A 19304-nucleotide genomic window follows, 5' to 3' on the forward strand; every position below is an offset into this window, starting at 1 on the left:
ACTTTGTTCACGTCAGGTACTTTACGTGCAAGGGCTTCGTCATCAGATCTGTTGATGAGACCGGATATAGATATCATAGCTGAAGATTCAGAGCTGATTGCTTCGGCTAGGTCAATCAGTTCTACTGCACATTCACGAGGAGTATAGGAGGATCGTAAACTATTGGTTCCCACATGGATAATTAACTCGTCCGGGTTTCTGCGTAGTAGTGGCTTGATATGATCCTTCATGTCTTGCGTTGTGCATCCCGGAAAAGTGGCTATCTTAACTTGTGAATAGCCCACTTTCGATATATTAAAATTCAGTCCTAAACAAAAGGCATCATCTCGAGGCTCTGGGGAATAAACTCATACAAATCCTTATATTTATTCCCCAGAGCCTCGAGATGATGCCTTTTGTTTAGAACTGAATTTTAATATATCGAAAGTGGGCTACTCTTCGACACTTTATGGCTTTATAGGTATTTGAGAGTAGAATCACCCGCTATAATGACTTTCTTCTGACGGTTGGGCTGTGAATGATCAAATTGATCTGACGAATTGATTAAGTTAGTGTTTCGCATTCTAATCTCTGAGGACGACGGAGATGTTCTGTGTCCTGTGACAGCGCTATTCCCATTTTGATTGCTTACATTTCTTTCGATTTGATCTTCAATTTGAACTTGAAGAGGCTCAAATCCGTTACGGGTTTGAATTATATTAGCGGGCATTGTTTTCTGGCTATGTTTTGCATTTGTACTTCTCGGGTGCGGCTTTGCCACGGACCAACGATCACTTGATTGTAGTTGATTGGTTTCAACTTCACTCTTTTCTCGCGTAATGATGGTTAGAGCTAACTTTGGAGAATCATTTTCTTGCTCTAATGACAGAACTCGGCTTTCAAGGAACAAACATTTTTCTTCCAACTCATTAATTGCATTGTCTTTTTTGGATATGGTGGATAATAACTTTTCACACTTCTTTTTGTAGTCGAGGAGCTCGACACCTAAAGCATTTCCATCTTGTTTTTGAATATTTTTCATCGACAGAAGCTTTGTATTTTCTTGAACCTGTTTTTGAAGGATCAATAAATCGAGTTTCAATCCCTCAATATCGGCAATGATTTCTGAATTTGGTCGCTTTTCAGAACCATTTAGCAGACTCTCGCCATCAGTCGACGTTTGAAAATTACTCTCGCCGCTGTCGGTCTCCTGCAATAGTGTAGATGGTTGAGATGATTGTTCGGTGGAGCTCAGAGAATTGGCATCTTGCGTTTCAGCTATATTTCTCGGTTTCTTGTGAATTAATTCCATCAGCTTATCCTTTAAAGCCGGACCGTCGCGGCCTTGAAAATTCAGAGTTTGTTGTTTCTTGCTGTACCAATTGATGATAACATTGCCGTTCGAACATTTAAATTGCTTTGTATTCCCGCCAGGCGTTAGCCACTTTCCTTGCAATTTTAAAACATTTTCCACGAATTTCTTTAGAGATTCCAAGTCATTCATCCATACCAACTTTCCATCATTAAGATGAAGACACTCTAGCTCACAAGACTCTGGATTGAGCGAGGAGAACTCGGTTTCTAAAACATGAACAGCACCTGCATCAGAGCTACAAATTGAACGTCCGTCCGCCATGGTTGGGTGTTGCACTATTGAAGTCACATGACAAGGCCTCGACCAATCAGATATTTTTCGCCAGTGAAACTGGGTTGGTGCTAGCGTGTGTCACCTTGCCTTTATTGTTGTTCCTTACATTTCGACCGCGCGCCATTTTCAACGGCAGAGCCTGCTGGCAGGCTAAGGTGAATATCGGTTTTTGTTCAGCGATATTATGTTCACCTCACCTGAGGTTAATAATTGTTTTAGTATAATTACATATGTGATTATTCGAATTTATTATTCGGATTTTTCCGATCATCCCCTATAGCTCAGTGATAGAGCATCCGAACTAGTAATCGGAAGGTCGTAGCTTCGACTCTTGTTCGGGAGCACTCGGATTTTTCCGATCATCCCCTATAGCGCAGTAGGTTCGACCCCTGCAAAGGAGCATTCGTATCTTTCCAAATTTCCCCGAGTCACGTCTCCAAAGAAAGGTACACTTCTTTATTCATTTAACGGGGTCAAAATTTCACCGTCTCTCTCCTTCACAATAAAACAGACTTCATCTGTCACGACTCTCTTTCGTTATACGACTTTCTCTACAGGTGAACGTCATCGTCTTTTGATTTGAGAACTAAGGTGAGAAGCGATGTGCGAACTTCTTTGGACAATTTAAGCAATTGTCTGTTCTCTTAACTGTGCGGCTTCATAAGCGTTGTTCAAAAATGGCCACCAATTGAGTATTCTTTTGCTTGCTTTCAAATAGCCCGCTTTCGATATATTAAAATTCAGTCCTAAACAAAGGCATCATCTCGAGGCTCTGGGGAATAAATATAAGGATTTGTATGAGTTTATTCCCCAGAGCCTCGAGATGATGCCTTTTGTTTAGATCGAGGCAACAAGGGCTTATTTGCAAGCAAACACAAGAATACTAAAGTAGCAGCCATTTTGAAATAAGGTGTATAGCTCAGTATTGGACTGTAACTACAAAAGCTTGCAATGGAGGCTTAATTCTCAGATGCAAATACTTTTTAGTATACTCCCAAAAATTAGCCTCCATTGCAAGCTAGTTCCAGTCCAGTACTGAGGATACAAATATAGTCTATTGGTAGAGCATTGCAATGGCGTCGCGGAGGACATGGGTTCGAAATCCGTTGGAGCCACCTGAAGTTTTCACATGTCCATAAGCTTAAGTTTAAACTGACCAGAACAAGTGCGAAGATCACCTCTCTCCTTCGTGTACAATCTGCACTTCAAATATGCATTTACTTCAATCAGTTTGAGAACTCTCAAGGATTTTTCACTCGGTCCCGAACTCACCCGATCTCATGACTGTTTTCGCTACCGTTCTAGCACTTTCGCCCCATCCTTTGCTGGTCTTTGCTGTTACTTCCAGTTCATAACTCTTTTCGAATGCCAAATCGTCCAACAGTTTCTTAAAGACTGAAGGTTGAACGTTGGCCATCTTAACCACAGAACCATTGTACTCTTGGCATTTCACTTGGTAGTTTGTGATAATTCCATTCGGAACTTGAGGTTGTTTCCAAGTGACGAGGATATATTCTCCAAACGCGTACGTCTCCAAATCCGATGGCGGACCAGGCTCTGTAAAATAACGAAAAAACTGAGCTAGCAAAATATACAACAAAACGATGCTGTTAGCAGTACGTCAAGGGAAAAATGGCTGAACGACTGTCTGGCTTGCCTTAAAAGGGAGCTTGTGCAAAGACCAAATCGACGGCTACGAGAAAGTAATCTAAAAATGTACCTCAACGCTATGTTGTAATCCTCTAGTGATTACTCCAAATCATTCCGAATGGAAAGCGTCTACCAACTTTCCAAGAGCAAAACTGATATGAATGGTGTAGAGATTTGAGGAAAAGGAAGTTCCGCGGGAAAGGCGCGTCGCGGTCGCCCTATTAGGGAGCTTAAGCACGCGCGTTTTTGAGACGCGGTCGGCAACCGAAAGAGAGCATTTCGCGCGCTAGGACAGTGGTGTCTCCCAGATTTTTATACTAATCATCTCTAATGGAGAAAAGATACTTGGAATGTAAATGTGGTTGTGTGAAGACAAATTATACATACAGTAGAAAGGAACACATACCGTGCATTTTACCTTTCGACACACCCATCCGAAAAATTGGTTTTTGCGGTCATGTGAAGACAAATTAAAAAGGAAAGCAGCTTACGTCCGGTTGCCGTCCGTGTCTCAAACAGGCGCATGCTTACGCTCCCTATTGTTTCAAAGCAAAAGCTCTTTGCGTGAAAACAATAAGGGCAACTGTAACACGTCACAATTATTTAAGACGTAGGCACCCGGGAAATTTGAAAGTGGAAATAACTCAAAAATTAATTTCTTTTTTCCATACAAACACTCTTGTTGTCGAGAAAATTTGATTGCAAACATCATTTTGTTAGGTTTATTATTATTCACTAGTCGGAGTGGAGGTTCTCTCAAACCACAAAACGTTTCAATGTTTTTTTATTGTTCAGCATTCAACTTACCTCCCTCGGAAGTTCTCACCAGGACAACAGCACTGGCTGGCCCCTCTCCGCCTGTGTTGAATGCTTTGACGACCACTTGATAAAACGTATACGGTTTCAGACCCAAGAGAGTGGCTTTCTGTCTTTTTCCGCCTTCCAGAACAAGGAGATTTGCGTTGGCTGGAATAACTTCTCTTCGTCGTCGAGAAATGACTGAGCGACTATTCACCCAGTAATATATCTGCCGAGATAGAAATGTTATAGTAATTAGTTATCTCATTTTATGATTCACACAGTTTCTTTTGTTTGTTCAACAGCCTTCATTTGAAGAAAACGCTGTCTCGCCATTTTTGTGACACTAAGAAACGTTCAAAGTTTTCGTGTTGCAATTCACAATAAGTCAAAAAAAAAAAAAGAAACATTTGGGCTGATCATTTTTGTCCAAATTTACTGAATTCCCTTAAAGCTGTTGTTGAAGTATGATCAGATCGTTGCAAATGTCGTGCCAGTGACCATTTAACATAAAGATTCATTGAAGCGATTGAAAGTTTGTGGAATACTTGAGACCATAGCGACCATAGCCCATTAAATGAATCAGAATTAATACCGAAAAATTCCTCGCTTGGAACGTTTACAGAATACGAGGGTATTTAACGGTATTTATGGAAGGTCAATCATCCATGTATAGGCACCTCTTCCTTTCACAACCCTCCGAGAGGGCTTAAACTTGGGTTAACGTTAATTTCAAAAGAAACGAGCAAAAAAGAAAAAACTAAACGCGATGTTGCAAAAGTGAATGTTGTGTTACTTTCCTTGAAGTTGCTTTTCAAGTGTTATATTGCCCACGTTTTATGAATGAATTGGTTTTCACGATTATATTTTTTCCCTATCAATTATGGACATTCCATCTTTGTTTCAGTGTCTGTACATGTTTCCGGTAAAATCCTTTCTCAGGTTGAATCCCCCTTAACCTAGGCTAAATTGGTGATCCTCTTTTTACCTAGGTTGAATACACACTTAGATGAATTGAAGAAACGTTTTGGAGCCTAAATTAAGCCCAAAGAAAAAAAGTAAGTGAGTGAGTGAGTAATGAAAAGGACTGTGTTGGGTTGACTCATGTTCGTTGTTGTAGTGTATTGGTGAAGACGCAGGATTACAGCTATCGAGGTCCGTGTTCGAGTACCGGTAAGTGCATAGTACAGGTCTTTGTTCCCTTGCTATGATGTATTGTTGAGAATGAATGGTTAAGTGTATGAATACAGAAACCCATAAGATGGATAGAGTCAATACAATACCATACATACTTATTTGACCGCTCCCCATCGGGACTTTTCAGGGCCAATGAAACACAACGAAACGACAGAACAGAACAACAACAACTGTTAAGAATCTCAACTGGCTGGAGGCAAACCAGTTGGCTATTTACAAGTGCGGCTGGGAAGTTGAGCCAGGGACTACCAGGATCAAATTCAATGAGTGGTCAGAGCGGGTCTTGAACCCGGGATCTCCGGATCTCAAGGCAAGCGCCCTAACCACTAGGCCACACTGCCTCCAACCTACGTAAAATAAGGCTCACCAGTTTAACCCAGGTTGAAACCGGATTCAACCTGAGACCGGATTTGACCGACAACATATGTACCTTGTATCCATCAACACTTCCTGTTTTCAGAGTAACCGGTTGCCAGGCTAGCGCGACGCTGGTCGCATTGACACTCTGAGTTCCAGCACCGTCTGGTTTCACATCCGGTGCATCTTGACCAGAAAACGACCTGCTGATAGGACTCTCCGGTCCGAGACCTTGATGGTTGCCAGCACAGATCTTAAACTCCCACGGCTGGTAATACCCAGGGTCGGAAACTGAAAACACACGCACACTGGGATCCCCAATCTTTTCTGTCCTCCAGTCACGGCCGGGCAGGTTTTCCTCTCTGTATTTCAGCATGTAATAGCACCCAGGCGCATTCCATTTAGTCTTTGACATCGGCTGTTAAGAATAATAAATAGATTAATGATCAAGCCAATTTGCCAATCTTTACGTACAAAGTTCAATGTGCGTAATAAATGTATATGTGAAGTGCGGGTTTTGGACCAAATGGGACAGTGATTAACCCACTTGTCTCGATAATTTAAGCAACTGACCTGGTAGAACATTGCACAGGCATCGCACAGGTCATTAGTTCGAATCTCTTTAAAGCCACCTGATGTTTTCAAGTCTCTATAACGCGACAGTTGCTTAAATTGTCGAGATAGTACTCGGAACACTTCTCCATTTCGTAAAATTTAATCTAAAGCAATTTAAGGTGTTTTACTACTTACGGTCCAGATGATAAAAAGCTCGTTTGCTTTATAGGCGAATCCTCTCAAATTCATTGGGTACACCTGAGGAACTATTTGAAAGACGAAAGTTAACAAAAACTAATTTTGTGTATCCCACAATAGACGGAATGCATATATTGCGGCCGAGCTAATTAGACTCACTAGCCTCGCCCTCAAGCAGCATTTCTTTTGTATTTTGTCCACGCAAACGAGGCTAGTGAATCTAATGAGCACATCCGTGCATACGGCCAGAGCTACTGAAAATTAAATTGACCAATCAAAAATCAGCGAGCGGGAAAAACTATGCTATCCGACGTCCTGTCAATGAGTTCGCAGTTAAGGGACCAGAAAACCGTTAAAAAGATTTTGTGGTAACATTTTTGTCAACAAACTTTAGCACCAAAACTGAGTTGCCGGCGAGCGGCGTTTCGAAATTCAGTTGTTGTGCTTCGGCTGTTATTTGTGCTTTTTCTAACTTTTTTCAGAGGAATTCAGTCTGGTATTTTCGAATTAAGCGTAAGAGCGTAAGAAAACGTTAAAACTGTATTGATAATGTACTTATTTTTGTTAACTTCGCGAAAAATGCACAGAAATGCACCGTTTCCGGTGAAAGGGCAAATGATTGACAGGATAGCACAGTTTTCACTGCCGCGTGCATTGCGGGCGCGGGTTCCGTATGCAAGGATAAACAAAAGAAAATTTTTTGGCCGCCATTTTATGCATTCGGTCTACATTGGAGTAAATCTTCGGGGAGATGTGTCACAATAACGTCAAGCAAAACCCCTTCCAAAGGCAGACGGCACACTTCACTATTCTATTTGTTAGCCACAACAACCGTGAACGCGGTTTCAATCTCTCTTCAGTCCTAACGTTCATTGCCTTGAACAGGTCTAAAAAGAATCTTGGATTCTGCGAATATTTTGTGCGACTCGCCCTTACAGATATAGAACTTGCAGGCGTCAGAGAGTCCTTCCTAAGTTTAACTTACCTCCAACGGGAGTGATACAAATTCCTTCAGCAGTAGCTTCACTGGGTCGACTTAGTTTAACGTTACTAACAGCTCTCACACGAAAACGAAGAGTTGACCATCCGGGTAGCTCCAAGGTCAGTGACGTGGAATTAGGATTGGTGACGTTATAGATGACCTTAAAGGAGAATGGCTCATGGTTCGTTTCCTGCTCAATCAAATAGTGGGTTACTTGGGTTCCATTCGAGAGATTGGGGGTCCATGAAATGTTTGTTCGGTTGCTGGAGCAATCTGTTATTTGGACGTTGGTGGGAGGAAATGAGGTACCTGAAAAATACAAATAAACAAGCGATCTAATAAACAAATAACCACAGAAGGACAAAACTGTCGGTCAGTCAGGAGAACAGTTTAACTGTGGGATAGATAGAGGCTCCTAGACACACCAATTAATCAGAGTAAATATCGCACAAACTAGACTACACCAGTTATCTTTATAACGTCATCCGGTCAGCCTGACCGAAAATAGTTATGCAAGCTTAGCGAACAATTTTGACTCTCTAAATAAATAAATAAATAAACAAATAAATAAGTACGTTTGTCTCAAGAGGATGGCACTTAATAGCCAAAAGGCTAATAAAGTTATAGCCCTCGAAGCTTTACTAACAAATTTACAAAAACAATACCAATTAAAAGTTAAAAGATTAACAAATGGTAATCTACCGTTATATCATTATACATTACATATAAGATAAGTGAATAACGAACATAATAAAAAGCTAAAAATACAGTAAAAATAAACATATATATATGACTTGGAGCCGTCCATTGCATGCTAAGTTAACTGAAGCTTGCACGACTTTCATGCGACGAAACAACCGAATGCCTCCTTCCTTGAGTGAATATTTAGACCCAATACATTAAAAGAGATTTAAGACTTGGATTTAGGCAGACAGTCAAAGGCAGCCGACAGGCAGACCAATAGATGGGCAAAAACAAAGACAAGAACATCGAAATACACTCACAATGGCTGTACCTTCAATTGACACAACAGCTGAAGCCATGTCTTCAGATACCCTGGGTTCTTGTGTATGCGCAACACAAGTGTACACTCCAGCATCTTGGTAGCCAATGTTTGATAGTGTCAACACGAAACCTATTTCCTGCCACTCACTGTTGGATACATCCATGATAACCGCTCCATCCTTTTTCCAGATATACCTCAATTCTAAAGTAGGATCCTTAGATGCCATGCAACGCAGCTTCAAACTTGAGCCCTCTGCAACAGTTCTGTTTCTGGGCTTGCGAACAAGTTTTGTTCTCTCTGGAATGTATGACAAACACAACATAGACGTAAAGAAAAACCTACAGCTTGTCATTAACTAAAAAAATCACAACAATAGCACTGACAACCACTATTACAATTTAAAACTGTGTGGGTCCCACTCACTGTTAGAGTCCCAAGGGAACGGAGTCCGCGGTGTTGTTACTTGACCTTGTTGTTAACGGGAAATACTATTCTCGGATTTCGCATGACGTTGCGGCCGCCATGTTTGTGCCCCTAGACAAAGAAACGGCGGCCACATTTGTGTCCCCACCCAATCCCCCGGGAATTGAACTCTACTATTATGCAAACGATTTCTTTTGTTTTCGATGAAAAACATGGCTGTTGATCACGTACGCGAAAAACAACAATTGTAAACTGTAAACTGCATATCAAGCAGTATGACCAAAGTCCCCAGAACATCACTTTAACCCACCAGGGATGGCGCAGTGGTGAGAGAACTCGCCTCCCACCAATGTAGCTGGGTTCAATTGCCAGATCCGGCGTCATATGTGGGTTGAGTTTGTTGGTTCTCAACTCTGCACCTTTAAAATTTGGTTTATCAACGGAGTTGATAATGTAAATTGACCACCGTACAGAGATTCTAAAAGCTTTTAGAATCTCTTTACGGTGGTCAATTTACATTATCAACTCCGTTGATAAACCAAATTTTTGTATACTACTTCCCCACCGACGCAGCACCACAGTTTCTTTAGAAACTACCCCTTCATTCATCTGCACCTTTAACCCTTCCCTCCCTAAGAGTGATTCTTGTAGATTTTACTCTGTCTAATGCCAGATTATTTTATTGGCAATGGAGGCCACTTCAGGGATGAGTGGGTGAACAACATCCACTCAAAAGCTATGCCCCTATTAACCCTTCCCCCCCTAAGACTGATACTTGTAGATTTTACTCTGTCTTAACGCCAGACGATTTTACTCATCACGCGTTTACTTAGTTCCGTAAACGATGCTGCATCATGTGCACATCGGAGGGCGGAAGCATGACATCGGGGGACGACACCTCAAATGGGACGCCATTTCTAGCCTTCTAGCCATCGAGCGCGTTTGCTTTCTATGTGGATGTCTCAGCAGACATACTCCGAGCTAACTCCCTTCTTCATACTTTGCCCTGGAATAAAAAAAGAAACTAACGCCGCAATGGCCGCCTTTCTCACCAAGTAAAATACCACTTGCTGTTACGCTAGCCTTCCCAAAGTAGTTCTCAGCCACACAGGTGTATCTTCCAGAATCACTGTTGTCGACTTTGTTGATAACAAGTGTACCGTCCGAATTCAAACTATAGCTTCCATTTTCTACATATCTAAGAACCACTTCATCTTTGAGCCATTTGATTGTGGGAGACGGCTCCGCTGAAGGCTTACAGGGCAAACGTGCTTGGATCCCCTTAAATAGGTAAAACGGACCAAAGAGCAAGTTCTTGAAGGAAGGCTGCCACGCTACAAGAAATGGAGAGTTTTGTCACAAATATGCTTACCATGCATGCATCTACTTTTATTTAATAGAAAGTCTTGCAATTGCGAAATCGTGTTCTGAATTGATTTCTTAACAGTAATAATCCACCCCCTCTTTACCTTTAAAGTATTTTCTGAGAAAAAATACACGAATAGTTATGAACTATATTCATCGAAATGGAGGTGGCTATGGGTGGATATTTACAAAGCCGCGAAAATACTAAAACAGTGAGATAGTAGAGCACAAAAGGACGATTTTAACTTATTGATTCCTGCAACGATTACGATATTTTCGGACACAAATCCCTCACGAGTTGCTCGGAGGATATTCGGAGGATATTCGGAGTATGAGTAGCCAATCACAGCCTAGCAACGCTAACCACCGTTTTAGTATATACTAATAACAGAAACCCGTAAGGGTTGAGACGTGTAACGGCCCCTTGTGTACTGGGAAACAAGCTTCTGAATATTCAATTTGCTAAGTACCATATTTGGAACAACAAGAGAGAAACATTCAACCAATCAGTTCGCAAGAACACCGTGACGCAATACCACCCATGTTCTCGCGAGAAATTAACTGGAGCAAGGGGTTTCCAAATATGGTACTTAGCACTGAATATTCGGAAGCTGTGAACGCGCGTTACACGTTTCAACCCGTGTGGGTTTCTGCTAATAACTTTTATGATTTATCCTAGACCCAACACTTTTCGGCTTAACGCATTCCTCTAGAGTCTAAACTACCGTAGAACAAAATAGGCAAGAACAAAACAAACTACATATAGGTTGCTCAACTCTACGGGCGAAGTTTTTGTGATGGTAATTAGTTCTACTTTACATATGAATGAAAACTAATTTTCCTAAGAAAAACTTCGCACATAGATTCGCTTTGAAGAGGCAGGCATGAACTAGGAAATGGCCTATTACCGGTAAATAACACACACATCGTAACTCCACACAAGTCTTAAGACATTTAAACAATACAAAACCAACGTATTCTTGCATGATATTTGACAAGAGACCTGCTCCCATTGAAAAACATCTACTGAACATAGAAATGGGTTCATCAACTGGGTTGATATGGAAAACTGACTACCGTAAAGAAATTTGAAAGCTGACGTTTCCAACGTTAGCTGAGCGTTAACCCTTCGCCATTCGCTTACACGAAGAGCTAACGCTCGGAACGACAGCTTTCGAATTTCCTTACGGTGGTCAATTTACTATATCAACGAAGTTGATAACCCCATTTCTCTATCTTAGGGCGCTTTCCTTTTGTCAGAACTGGCCGGTCAGACCCGTCAGTTTGCAAAGCGGAAAATGCAACAATTTGAAGGAACACTTGCATGATAATCCCTCGTATTCTTCGGGAGGAGTACATATCATCCTCGAAGTGTGTTCATTTGAAAGCGTTGTATAGTTAGATGAATGAAGGGGTAGTTTCTAAAGAAACTGTGGTGCTGCGTCGGTGGGGAAGTAGTATACAAAAATTTGGTTTTATCAACGGAGTTGATAATGTAAATTGGCCACCGTACAGAGATTCTAAAAGCTGACGTTTCGAGCGTTAGCCCTTCGTCAGAGCGAATCGAGGGATTATGGGTTACGTGTAGTTTTCGAGGGATCGAGGGATTATGGGAATCGAGGGATTATGGGTTACGTGTAGTTTTCATCCAGCAGAGAAGAACTCGATCAATTTATAACCTCCGTCAACTCTTTTCATCCGGCTCTTAAATATACCTGGGAAATTTCGGAAACTTCATTGGCTTTCCAAAATTTCAAAGTTTCTATTAGAGGCAACGTGCTACGTACTAGTGTGCACTACAAACCTACTGATTCACACAGTTATTTGTTGTATTCATCGTCACATCCATCACATGTCAAGAACTCCATTCCTTATTCTCAACGTCTACGTAGTGATGACTCCGATTTTTCCAGCAAATCAGAGGAGATGTGCCAGTTCTTCGAAAAACGTGGCTATCCTGTCTCTGTGGTCAAAGCGTGCCATCATCGTGCCCAACAATTTGATCGACAGTCATCACTACAAACGTCACAAAAAGATAAGAATGACAGAATTCCATTCACCCTCACTTTCCATCCTCATAATCACGCAGTCAAAAGCATCATTCTTAGTAATTTTAAATTACTCCAAAATGATCCCGAGACTGGTAGAATCTTTCCGCAACCTCCACTTATTTCATTCAAACGCGACAAAAACGTAGGCAACTTTTTAGTTAGCAGCGTGCTCAAAACTAACGAGCAACCCGGCACTTTCAAATGCGCGCGCTCACGATGCAAAACTTGTCTTTTCATTGTTAACACTAGCAAGATATCGTGACCTAAGCGATCTGTTAAGATCACCATACAAAAATTTGGTTTATCAACGGAGTTGATAATGTAACTTGACCACCGTACAGAGATTCTAAAAAGCTAGCTTTTTAGAATCTCTGTACGGTGGTCAAGTTACATTATCAACTCCGTTGATAAACCAAATTTTTGTATACTACTTCCCCACCGACGCAGCACCACAGTTTCTTTAGAAACTACCCCTTCATTCATTTGTTAAGATCACCGATCCTTTCACATGTACCTCCGCAAATGTCATTTATTGCATAACCTGTACGTTATGCAATAAATTATACATTGGTGAGACAGGTAGACGACTAGGAGACCGATTCCGCGAACACCTTCGCGATGTTGAGAAGAATGACAAGGATGCATCTAAGCCAGTCGCTCGCCATTTTAATCTGCCTAAAACACATGGCTATCTGCGGCCTTTCCCTACATCTAGGTACGACGGAAAGCCGCAAGAATCTGGAACAAAAATTCATCTTTCAAATCGGCACCCTTAATCCTCACGGTATTAACGAACGCTTTTCATTTAACTAATATATTCCGATTTTTCACGTTGCCATGTTACCACCAATAGCGTAGCTCCTACTCTACTATAAAAACTACACGTAACCCATAGTCCCTCGACTCGCTCTGACGAAGGGCTAACGCTCGAAACGTCAGCTTTTAGAATCTCTGTACGGTGGCCAATTTACATTATCAACTCCGTTGATAAAACCAAAAAATTGTTGTATAGTTAGGTCTGGCCGGTCAGCTCTGTCAAATGGAAAGCTTCCTTAGATTCGGATGTGGCATCTTCAGTCTAAGCCACAAATAATAATGTCAATCTTACCAATAACGTTAATCCTCAAAGTAGCTCTTTTTCCTTCTCCTGCACTGTTGAAGGGCACACAAGAATACAAGCCGCTCCTTTCCAGCCGCAGATTGTAGATACCTGTGCTGTTGCTATCCAACAGCTTCTCGTCACGGTAGAATTTGAATCCCTTAGCATGTGGATGTGAATGTGTGGTGCATGAGAACTCGATTGAGGTGCCAAATGGCACAGGCTTGAGGATATTCACATTGACTGACAGATTTGTCTGTTTAGGTTTAACTGAAAACAAAATTATTAGGGACCTTTAGATCGGAGAACGAGGACGACAACGAGTACGAGTTTTCCGTACTGAGCATGCGCATAAGGTTTGGATGCCGACATTTTTGGAAGTGCGCGTGCTCAGAACGGAAAACTCGTACTTGGAGTCGTACTCGTCCTCCGATCTAAAGGTCCCTAGCGAGAACGACTACGAGTAGGAATTTTCCGTACTGAGCATGCGTATAAGGTTTGGAGGCCAACATTTTTTGAAGTGCGTATGCGCAGAACGGAAATTTCGTACTCGTAGTCGTCTTCGCCTTCCGATCTGAAGGTCCCTAATATTGAACAATTGGATAACGAATTGCAGTTTCTGTTAGTCAATAGCGACCTCCAGACTGGAGATTGGAGTCCTGGGCAAAAACGTCCCGATCGAATACGAGTTCTAAGTTCTAAGCATACGCACTTGAAAGAAAATTTCAGTATCCAAACGCAATGCACAATGGTCCGAACCGAAGAATTGTTCTTGAAGTCAAGTTCACACTCTAATCTTAAAGAACCGATTCGTGAACAAGAATACTATTATTGTTATTAAGGTAAAGACGGCGCCTAAGGGAACGAAAATGTCACCTCAAAACACAACTCTTGATATTTCGCGATTATTCTGTCTCGTTCATGTTGTACATTCTGAGAAACGTGTCCCAAAACGCACGGCAGAGGACTGGGACTGGTTGCGCATGCGCCTTCTGGTTGAAGTGAAGTTAGATTTTTATTGAAAACGTTACTTCAAAACCATCCATACAACCTTTCTGTAGGGCTCTTGACTAAAAAGCTTCCCTAGCAACCATTGTCTTTCTATAGTTTCTATAGTTCTTTCATTCATTACGGGAATACTTGGACCCACAAATGACCTGCTCCCAACGTCGGTGGCTTCATAGCTCAGTTGTTTAGAGCGTCGCACCGGTATCGCGAGGTCACGGGATTCAAACCCCGTTAAAGTCTTGACTTTTTCAGGTTTCTCCACGCAATTGCTAAAAAATGCTTTCATAACTGCGAGGATCATAGCTTCACTTGAGTTCAACAAATACAAACAACTAATCTACATTACACAGTCACAACAACAACAAAAATGAAGTGGCAGGAGAGAGGAACAGAACTTTCGTCCCAATTGAGACCTAAGCCCATATAAAACGGTAATCTTCACCATAATCATCGTCATCATTATCGTCACAAGCAGCGTCACAGTCATCTTCGTCATCGCCAAAAATCCTTGTTTAGCAAAGATACATAGCATAGACGAATGACATTGTCACCGCACTGTGGACAACTGCACGATTACTTGCAATAAACAAAACAAACTCACATTGTACATTTAGGTTAGCGCTGGCATTGACTCTCTCTCCTAAGCCATTGTACGCGGAACACCAGTACTTTCCAGATAGATTTTTGTAAGCTGTGATCGTCAGCATATCCCCTGAACCAACAATTTTCCCATCTTTGATCCACGATACGTTTGGTGTTGGTTTTCCATTCACTGCGCAGTGGAAATTAATGTCAACGCCTTCTTTAACTGTTTTGTCGATTGGCTTCGAGGTGAAGCTTGAAGGATCTAGCGTTTTAAGGCAAAAAATGGAGAGAGCAATTAACAGATGTGGATCAGTTCATACAACTCTTCTTTTTCATTTCTTGATGATGGGTTGATTAGATGGTGTTTCAACCAGCTCTGGGTTCATTTGTTCAAAAGTGATTGCATCCCTGTTGGCAATAAGTTTACCAAATAATTGGTCTCACTCGTTTTTAATTTTTCAAGACGTGATCCTTACACGTACGTTTTCCGGCATTTAGTGCAAGTTCATTTACTTGTCAGGATCAGTTGTACTAGCTAAGATTAGGTTAGAGATGTAAGCGGCGAGGAGGGTTTGGATTGCACGAGAAAGTGTACGATTCGAAGGGAAGTATCTGGCCTTAAGATTCTTTTTTTTTTTAAACGTCAGAAAAGATGAAAGAAAATCTTTCATCCTATACATACACTAAACATTAAACGAAAACCTAGTCTCGATACTCTTTTCTATTCCATTGTCCGCCAAACACCGATAAATTCCCGAATCATCTCGTCTAGCTTCAAAGCTCAACACGTCTCCTAAACCGATTGTAGTTAAATCTTTTATCCAAGAAATCTTTGGCACAGGGTTACCAAGTGCTGACATTTTAGCTTTAACTGCGCACGCGATCTAACGACAGGGACAAATCTTTCAAGTGGCTCCCGCTCCCCTCTCCCACGCAAGACAACGAACGAAACAAAAAACACTCCCCACCCATTTGGAGACGTTTCCCCTCTTTCCAGATCGGGCGTGATATCGGAAACAAACATGACGGCAGAGCGCAAAGGTGTCGACGATCGAATAAGGTAAGAAAGAAAACTAGAAAACTTTAGTTTTTCACATTCTCCCAATTCAGGTTTCTTCCTAAAATGAAACGTGATACTTACATTGGACATCAAGGTAAGCACTAGCGTTGGCAGTGTCACTAAAACCATTCCATGCGACGCACCAATATTCTCCAGAATCATTCCTTAGGGCATCAAAAGTTAAAACTTCTCCTTCACCCATATGCTCGCCATCTTTGATCCAGTTGATTTCTGGTGCAGGGTTCCCCACACCTCGGCAGCGGAATGTTATCTGGTTTCCTTCGGTGATGGTTTCATCCAATGGTGTTTCAACCAGCTCTGGACCGACTAGAAAATAGTGACTTTGTGTATGATTGATTGTCACTCTGATTATTAACAAGTAACTAAGTGTTGGGTAAAACCAATTTTTTTCCAGACAAGTTCCTTGAAGTGACCTTCCCTGCGCTAATCGCAAGCTCATTGTTTGGGTCAGTGGCACGAGCCAAGATTAGGTAATTGCTATGGTGTTCGCTTTTGAAGCAAACACAGAACTAAATTGCAAAACCCTCAAGATTTACATGTAGCTAGGCTTGGAACTTAAAAATAGTGATTATTGTAAAATCTCTTAAGAATCTATATAGCCTAATATGACCTAATATCAAAATTAAGTTGCAAGGATCAACAGCATTTCTGGAATAACTCAGTTTAAGAATCAAGTGTCGTCTTTTTTCAGCATATCAGCCCAATGGTGACAAATTGGCCAACTAGTAATCAACTTACACTGCACATCAAGGTGGGCAATCTCTGTGACAGTTGAGTTCAAATCACTCTCAGCTAGACACCAGTATTTTCCAGAATCGTTCCTTTTGGTCACAAAGGAAAGTAAATCTTCGTTACCCACAGTCTTCCCATCCTTAATCCATCTTACGCTTGGAGCTGGGTTCCCAGTGGCGTTACAATGGAATGTTGCCTTGGCTCCCTCCGTAACTGTTTGGTTCGAAGGCTTCGCGTCCAAAGTTGGTAAATCTGTGATTAAATGAAAATTTTCCCGTTTGTGAGTGAGAGTTGTTTTTAGCGTGATCGAATGCAAAAACAGCTTCTTGGAAAAAGAGACACATCCGTACTAAGTATAAGTAGAATTAGAAATAAGCTCAGTTTTGAGAGATGTAAGCGGCGAAGATGAAATTGCCCGTTTCGTAAGCGGTCGTTATCATTCGGACGATATTTAAACACAATTTTCACTGTTTAGTGTGTCGTTTGTAGATGATGAAAAAATATTTAATAATATTTAATATTTAATATTTAGATTAGCAGCGTATGTCACTTAGAATTTTGAAAAATTCGGTTCAATGGCTGCGTGATGACAAGCACACGGACTAAATCACCACACTGCCGAGACAACCACTACAAACATCGCAATTTTAAAGTATTTAAATGAAGCTAACCCTAACAGTTTATTGAAAGCTAACCGAACAAAAAGGCTTGTTTAGTAAGAATGATATTGACGGTCAAAAATGGCAAACACCATTTACGATACGGAAATTAGCGGCGGAGATGGTTTGGAAAGCACGAGAAAGCGTAACATTCCAGGGAAAGTATTTGATTTTGAGATTCTTTTTTCTACGTCTTTCATCCTATACTTACACTGAACATTAAACGAAAAGCTGGTCTCAATACTCTTTTCTATTCCATTGTCCGCCAGACGCCGATAAATTCCCGACTCATCTCGTCTAGCTTCAAAACTGAGCACGTCTTCTACACCCATAGTATTTCCATCTTTAATCCAAGTGATATTCGGCACAGGGTTACCAGTAGCGGAGCAGGTAAAGGTGACTCGCTCTTGCTCCATCACCGTCTGATCAGATGGCACAATGGTAAAACTAGGAGGAACTGAAAGGAATAACGAAAAGAGAAAAAAGAAATAAGTATTAATTGACCACGGACGTATTAGTAGGGACCTTGAGGGAAAGGACCTCTAGCAACAAAGACATTTACAAGTAAGAGAATTGTTGTCATAAACAAACTTACTAGCGACTTTCAGGTTGGAGTACAACGACGACTACCAATCTCCTCCCCAGAGTCCGCCTTTCTTTTGGTCAGCACCAAGGTCACGGACTCTGGCCATTTCCAATTTATGCGCAGTCGTAGTGAAGGTCCACTTTTGTAATCATTGACAACCACTGTCGTTTCAAACTTCTGAGCCATCGTAGAGGACCCGAAAGTCCGTGATCTGCGGACTTCCTGTCTTGGAAATGGCAGAGTCCGTGTTCTTCCTGCTGACCAAAAGAAAAGCGGACTCGGGGACGACATTGGACGACTACGAGTTCGAATTCTCAATTCTGCGCTCGCGTATTTCGAAAATTCTCGTTGTTTAAACCTATGATGCGCGTGCTCAGTACAGAAATCTTGTACTCGTAGTCATTCTCGGACTCCAATCTGAGCGTCGCTAATGGCTAAACACGAGATGCAAAGATGGCAGCAGAGCACAGAGGTGCACAATGTCGACCATCGAACAGCGTAAACAAGGGTACTCGAAAACTCAAGTTTTTCACATACTTTCAATTCATGTCACTGGAGGGCAGAACTAAGAGGTGTACAATCTTGACGATCAAACGGCATAAAAGGAGGGCTGGAAAACTCTAATTTTTCACATACATCCAATTCATTTCAGGTGTACAATGTCGACGATCGAACAGAGTCAACAAGGGGACTGGAAAACTCAAGTTTTTCACATACTTTCAATTCATCATTCATCGAACGGCATAAAAAGAGGGCTGGAAAACTCTAGTTTCTCACATACATTCCATTCATTTCTTTTACTAAAAACAAACGTGATACTTACATTGGACGTCAAGGGAAGCACTAGCGTTGGCTGTGTCACCCAAATCATTCTCTGCGACGCACCAATACAGTCCAGAATCATTCCTTAGGGCAACAACAGTCAAAGTTTCTCCTTCACCCATATGCTTCCCATCTTTGATCCAGTTGATTTCTGGTGCAGGGTTCCCCACACCTTGGCAGTGGAATGTTATCTGGTTTCCTTCGGTGATGGTTTGATCAGATGGTGTTTCAACCAGCTCTGGATCGACTAGAAAATGGTGAATTTGTGTATAAGTGATTGCTATTCCGATTGTTACTAGGTTAACTAAATGATATCGATGGGTCAAACCCATTTTTCTCGAGACTTGTTCCTCTCAAGAATTAAAATCCAGATCTTGCAAATGAAAGGGTTTAAGCATAACTCAATTAAAAAGCGCTCGAAAGTTATAAGTAGGCTAAGAAGCTTGAGACTTTGAACAATAATTGTTATCATGTTTACGTTTGTACCAACTCTTTTTTATAGTCAAACCTAATTAGCAAAATT

At 41.4% G+C, this 19304-nt stretch overlaps 1 protein-coding gene across 1 annotated transcript; it reads right to left on the reverse strand.

Moving 5' to 3' along the window:
- Positions 1 to 454: 454 nt before the first annotated feature.
- LOC138055864 (contactin-2-like) lies at positions 455 to 19113 on the reverse strand. Its single transcript, XM_068901732.1, has 14 exons — positions 18783 to 19113; positions 17585 to 17830; positions 16721 to 16966; positions 16043 to 16288; positions 14918 to 15163; positions 13318 to 13578; positions 9846 to 10127; positions 8380 to 8667; positions 7368 to 7673; positions 6380 to 6450; positions 5703 to 6047; positions 4085 to 4304; positions 2900 to 3184; positions 455 to 1560 (listed from the first exon to the last, which is right to left on the reverse strand). Exons 1-14 carry the CDS (start codon positions 19111 to 19113, stop codon positions 455 to 457), a joined length of 4479 nt encoding a protein of 1492 aa, XP_068757833.1.
- Positions 19114 to 19304: the final 191 nt, after the last annotated feature.

The sequence above is a fragment of the Montipora capricornis genome, chromosome 7 (genome assembly GCF_036669925.1).
Source record: "Montipora capricornis isolate CH-2021 chromosome 7, ASM3666992v2, whole genome shotgun sequence".
Classification (NCBI taxonomy): domain Eukaryota; kingdom Metazoa; phylum Cnidaria; class Anthozoa; order Scleractinia; family Acroporidae; genus Montipora; species Montipora capricornis.

Excerpts from the sequence above, each read along its gene's own strand:
- LOC138055864 (XM_068901732.1), bottom strand. The coding sequence starts at position 19,113 with ATGGGTTTGACCCATCGATATCATTTAGTTAACCTAGTAACAATCGGA. Across the intron at positions 10,128-13,317 it reads TTTGAGGATTAACGTTATTG|CGTGGCAGCCTTCCTTCAAG; the intron begins GTAAGATTGACA and ends CATTTCTTGTAG. Across the intron at positions 7,674-8,379 it reads AGCTGTTGTGTCAATTGAAG|GTACCTCATTTCCTCCCACC; the intron begins GTACAGCCATTG and ends TGTATTTTTCAG.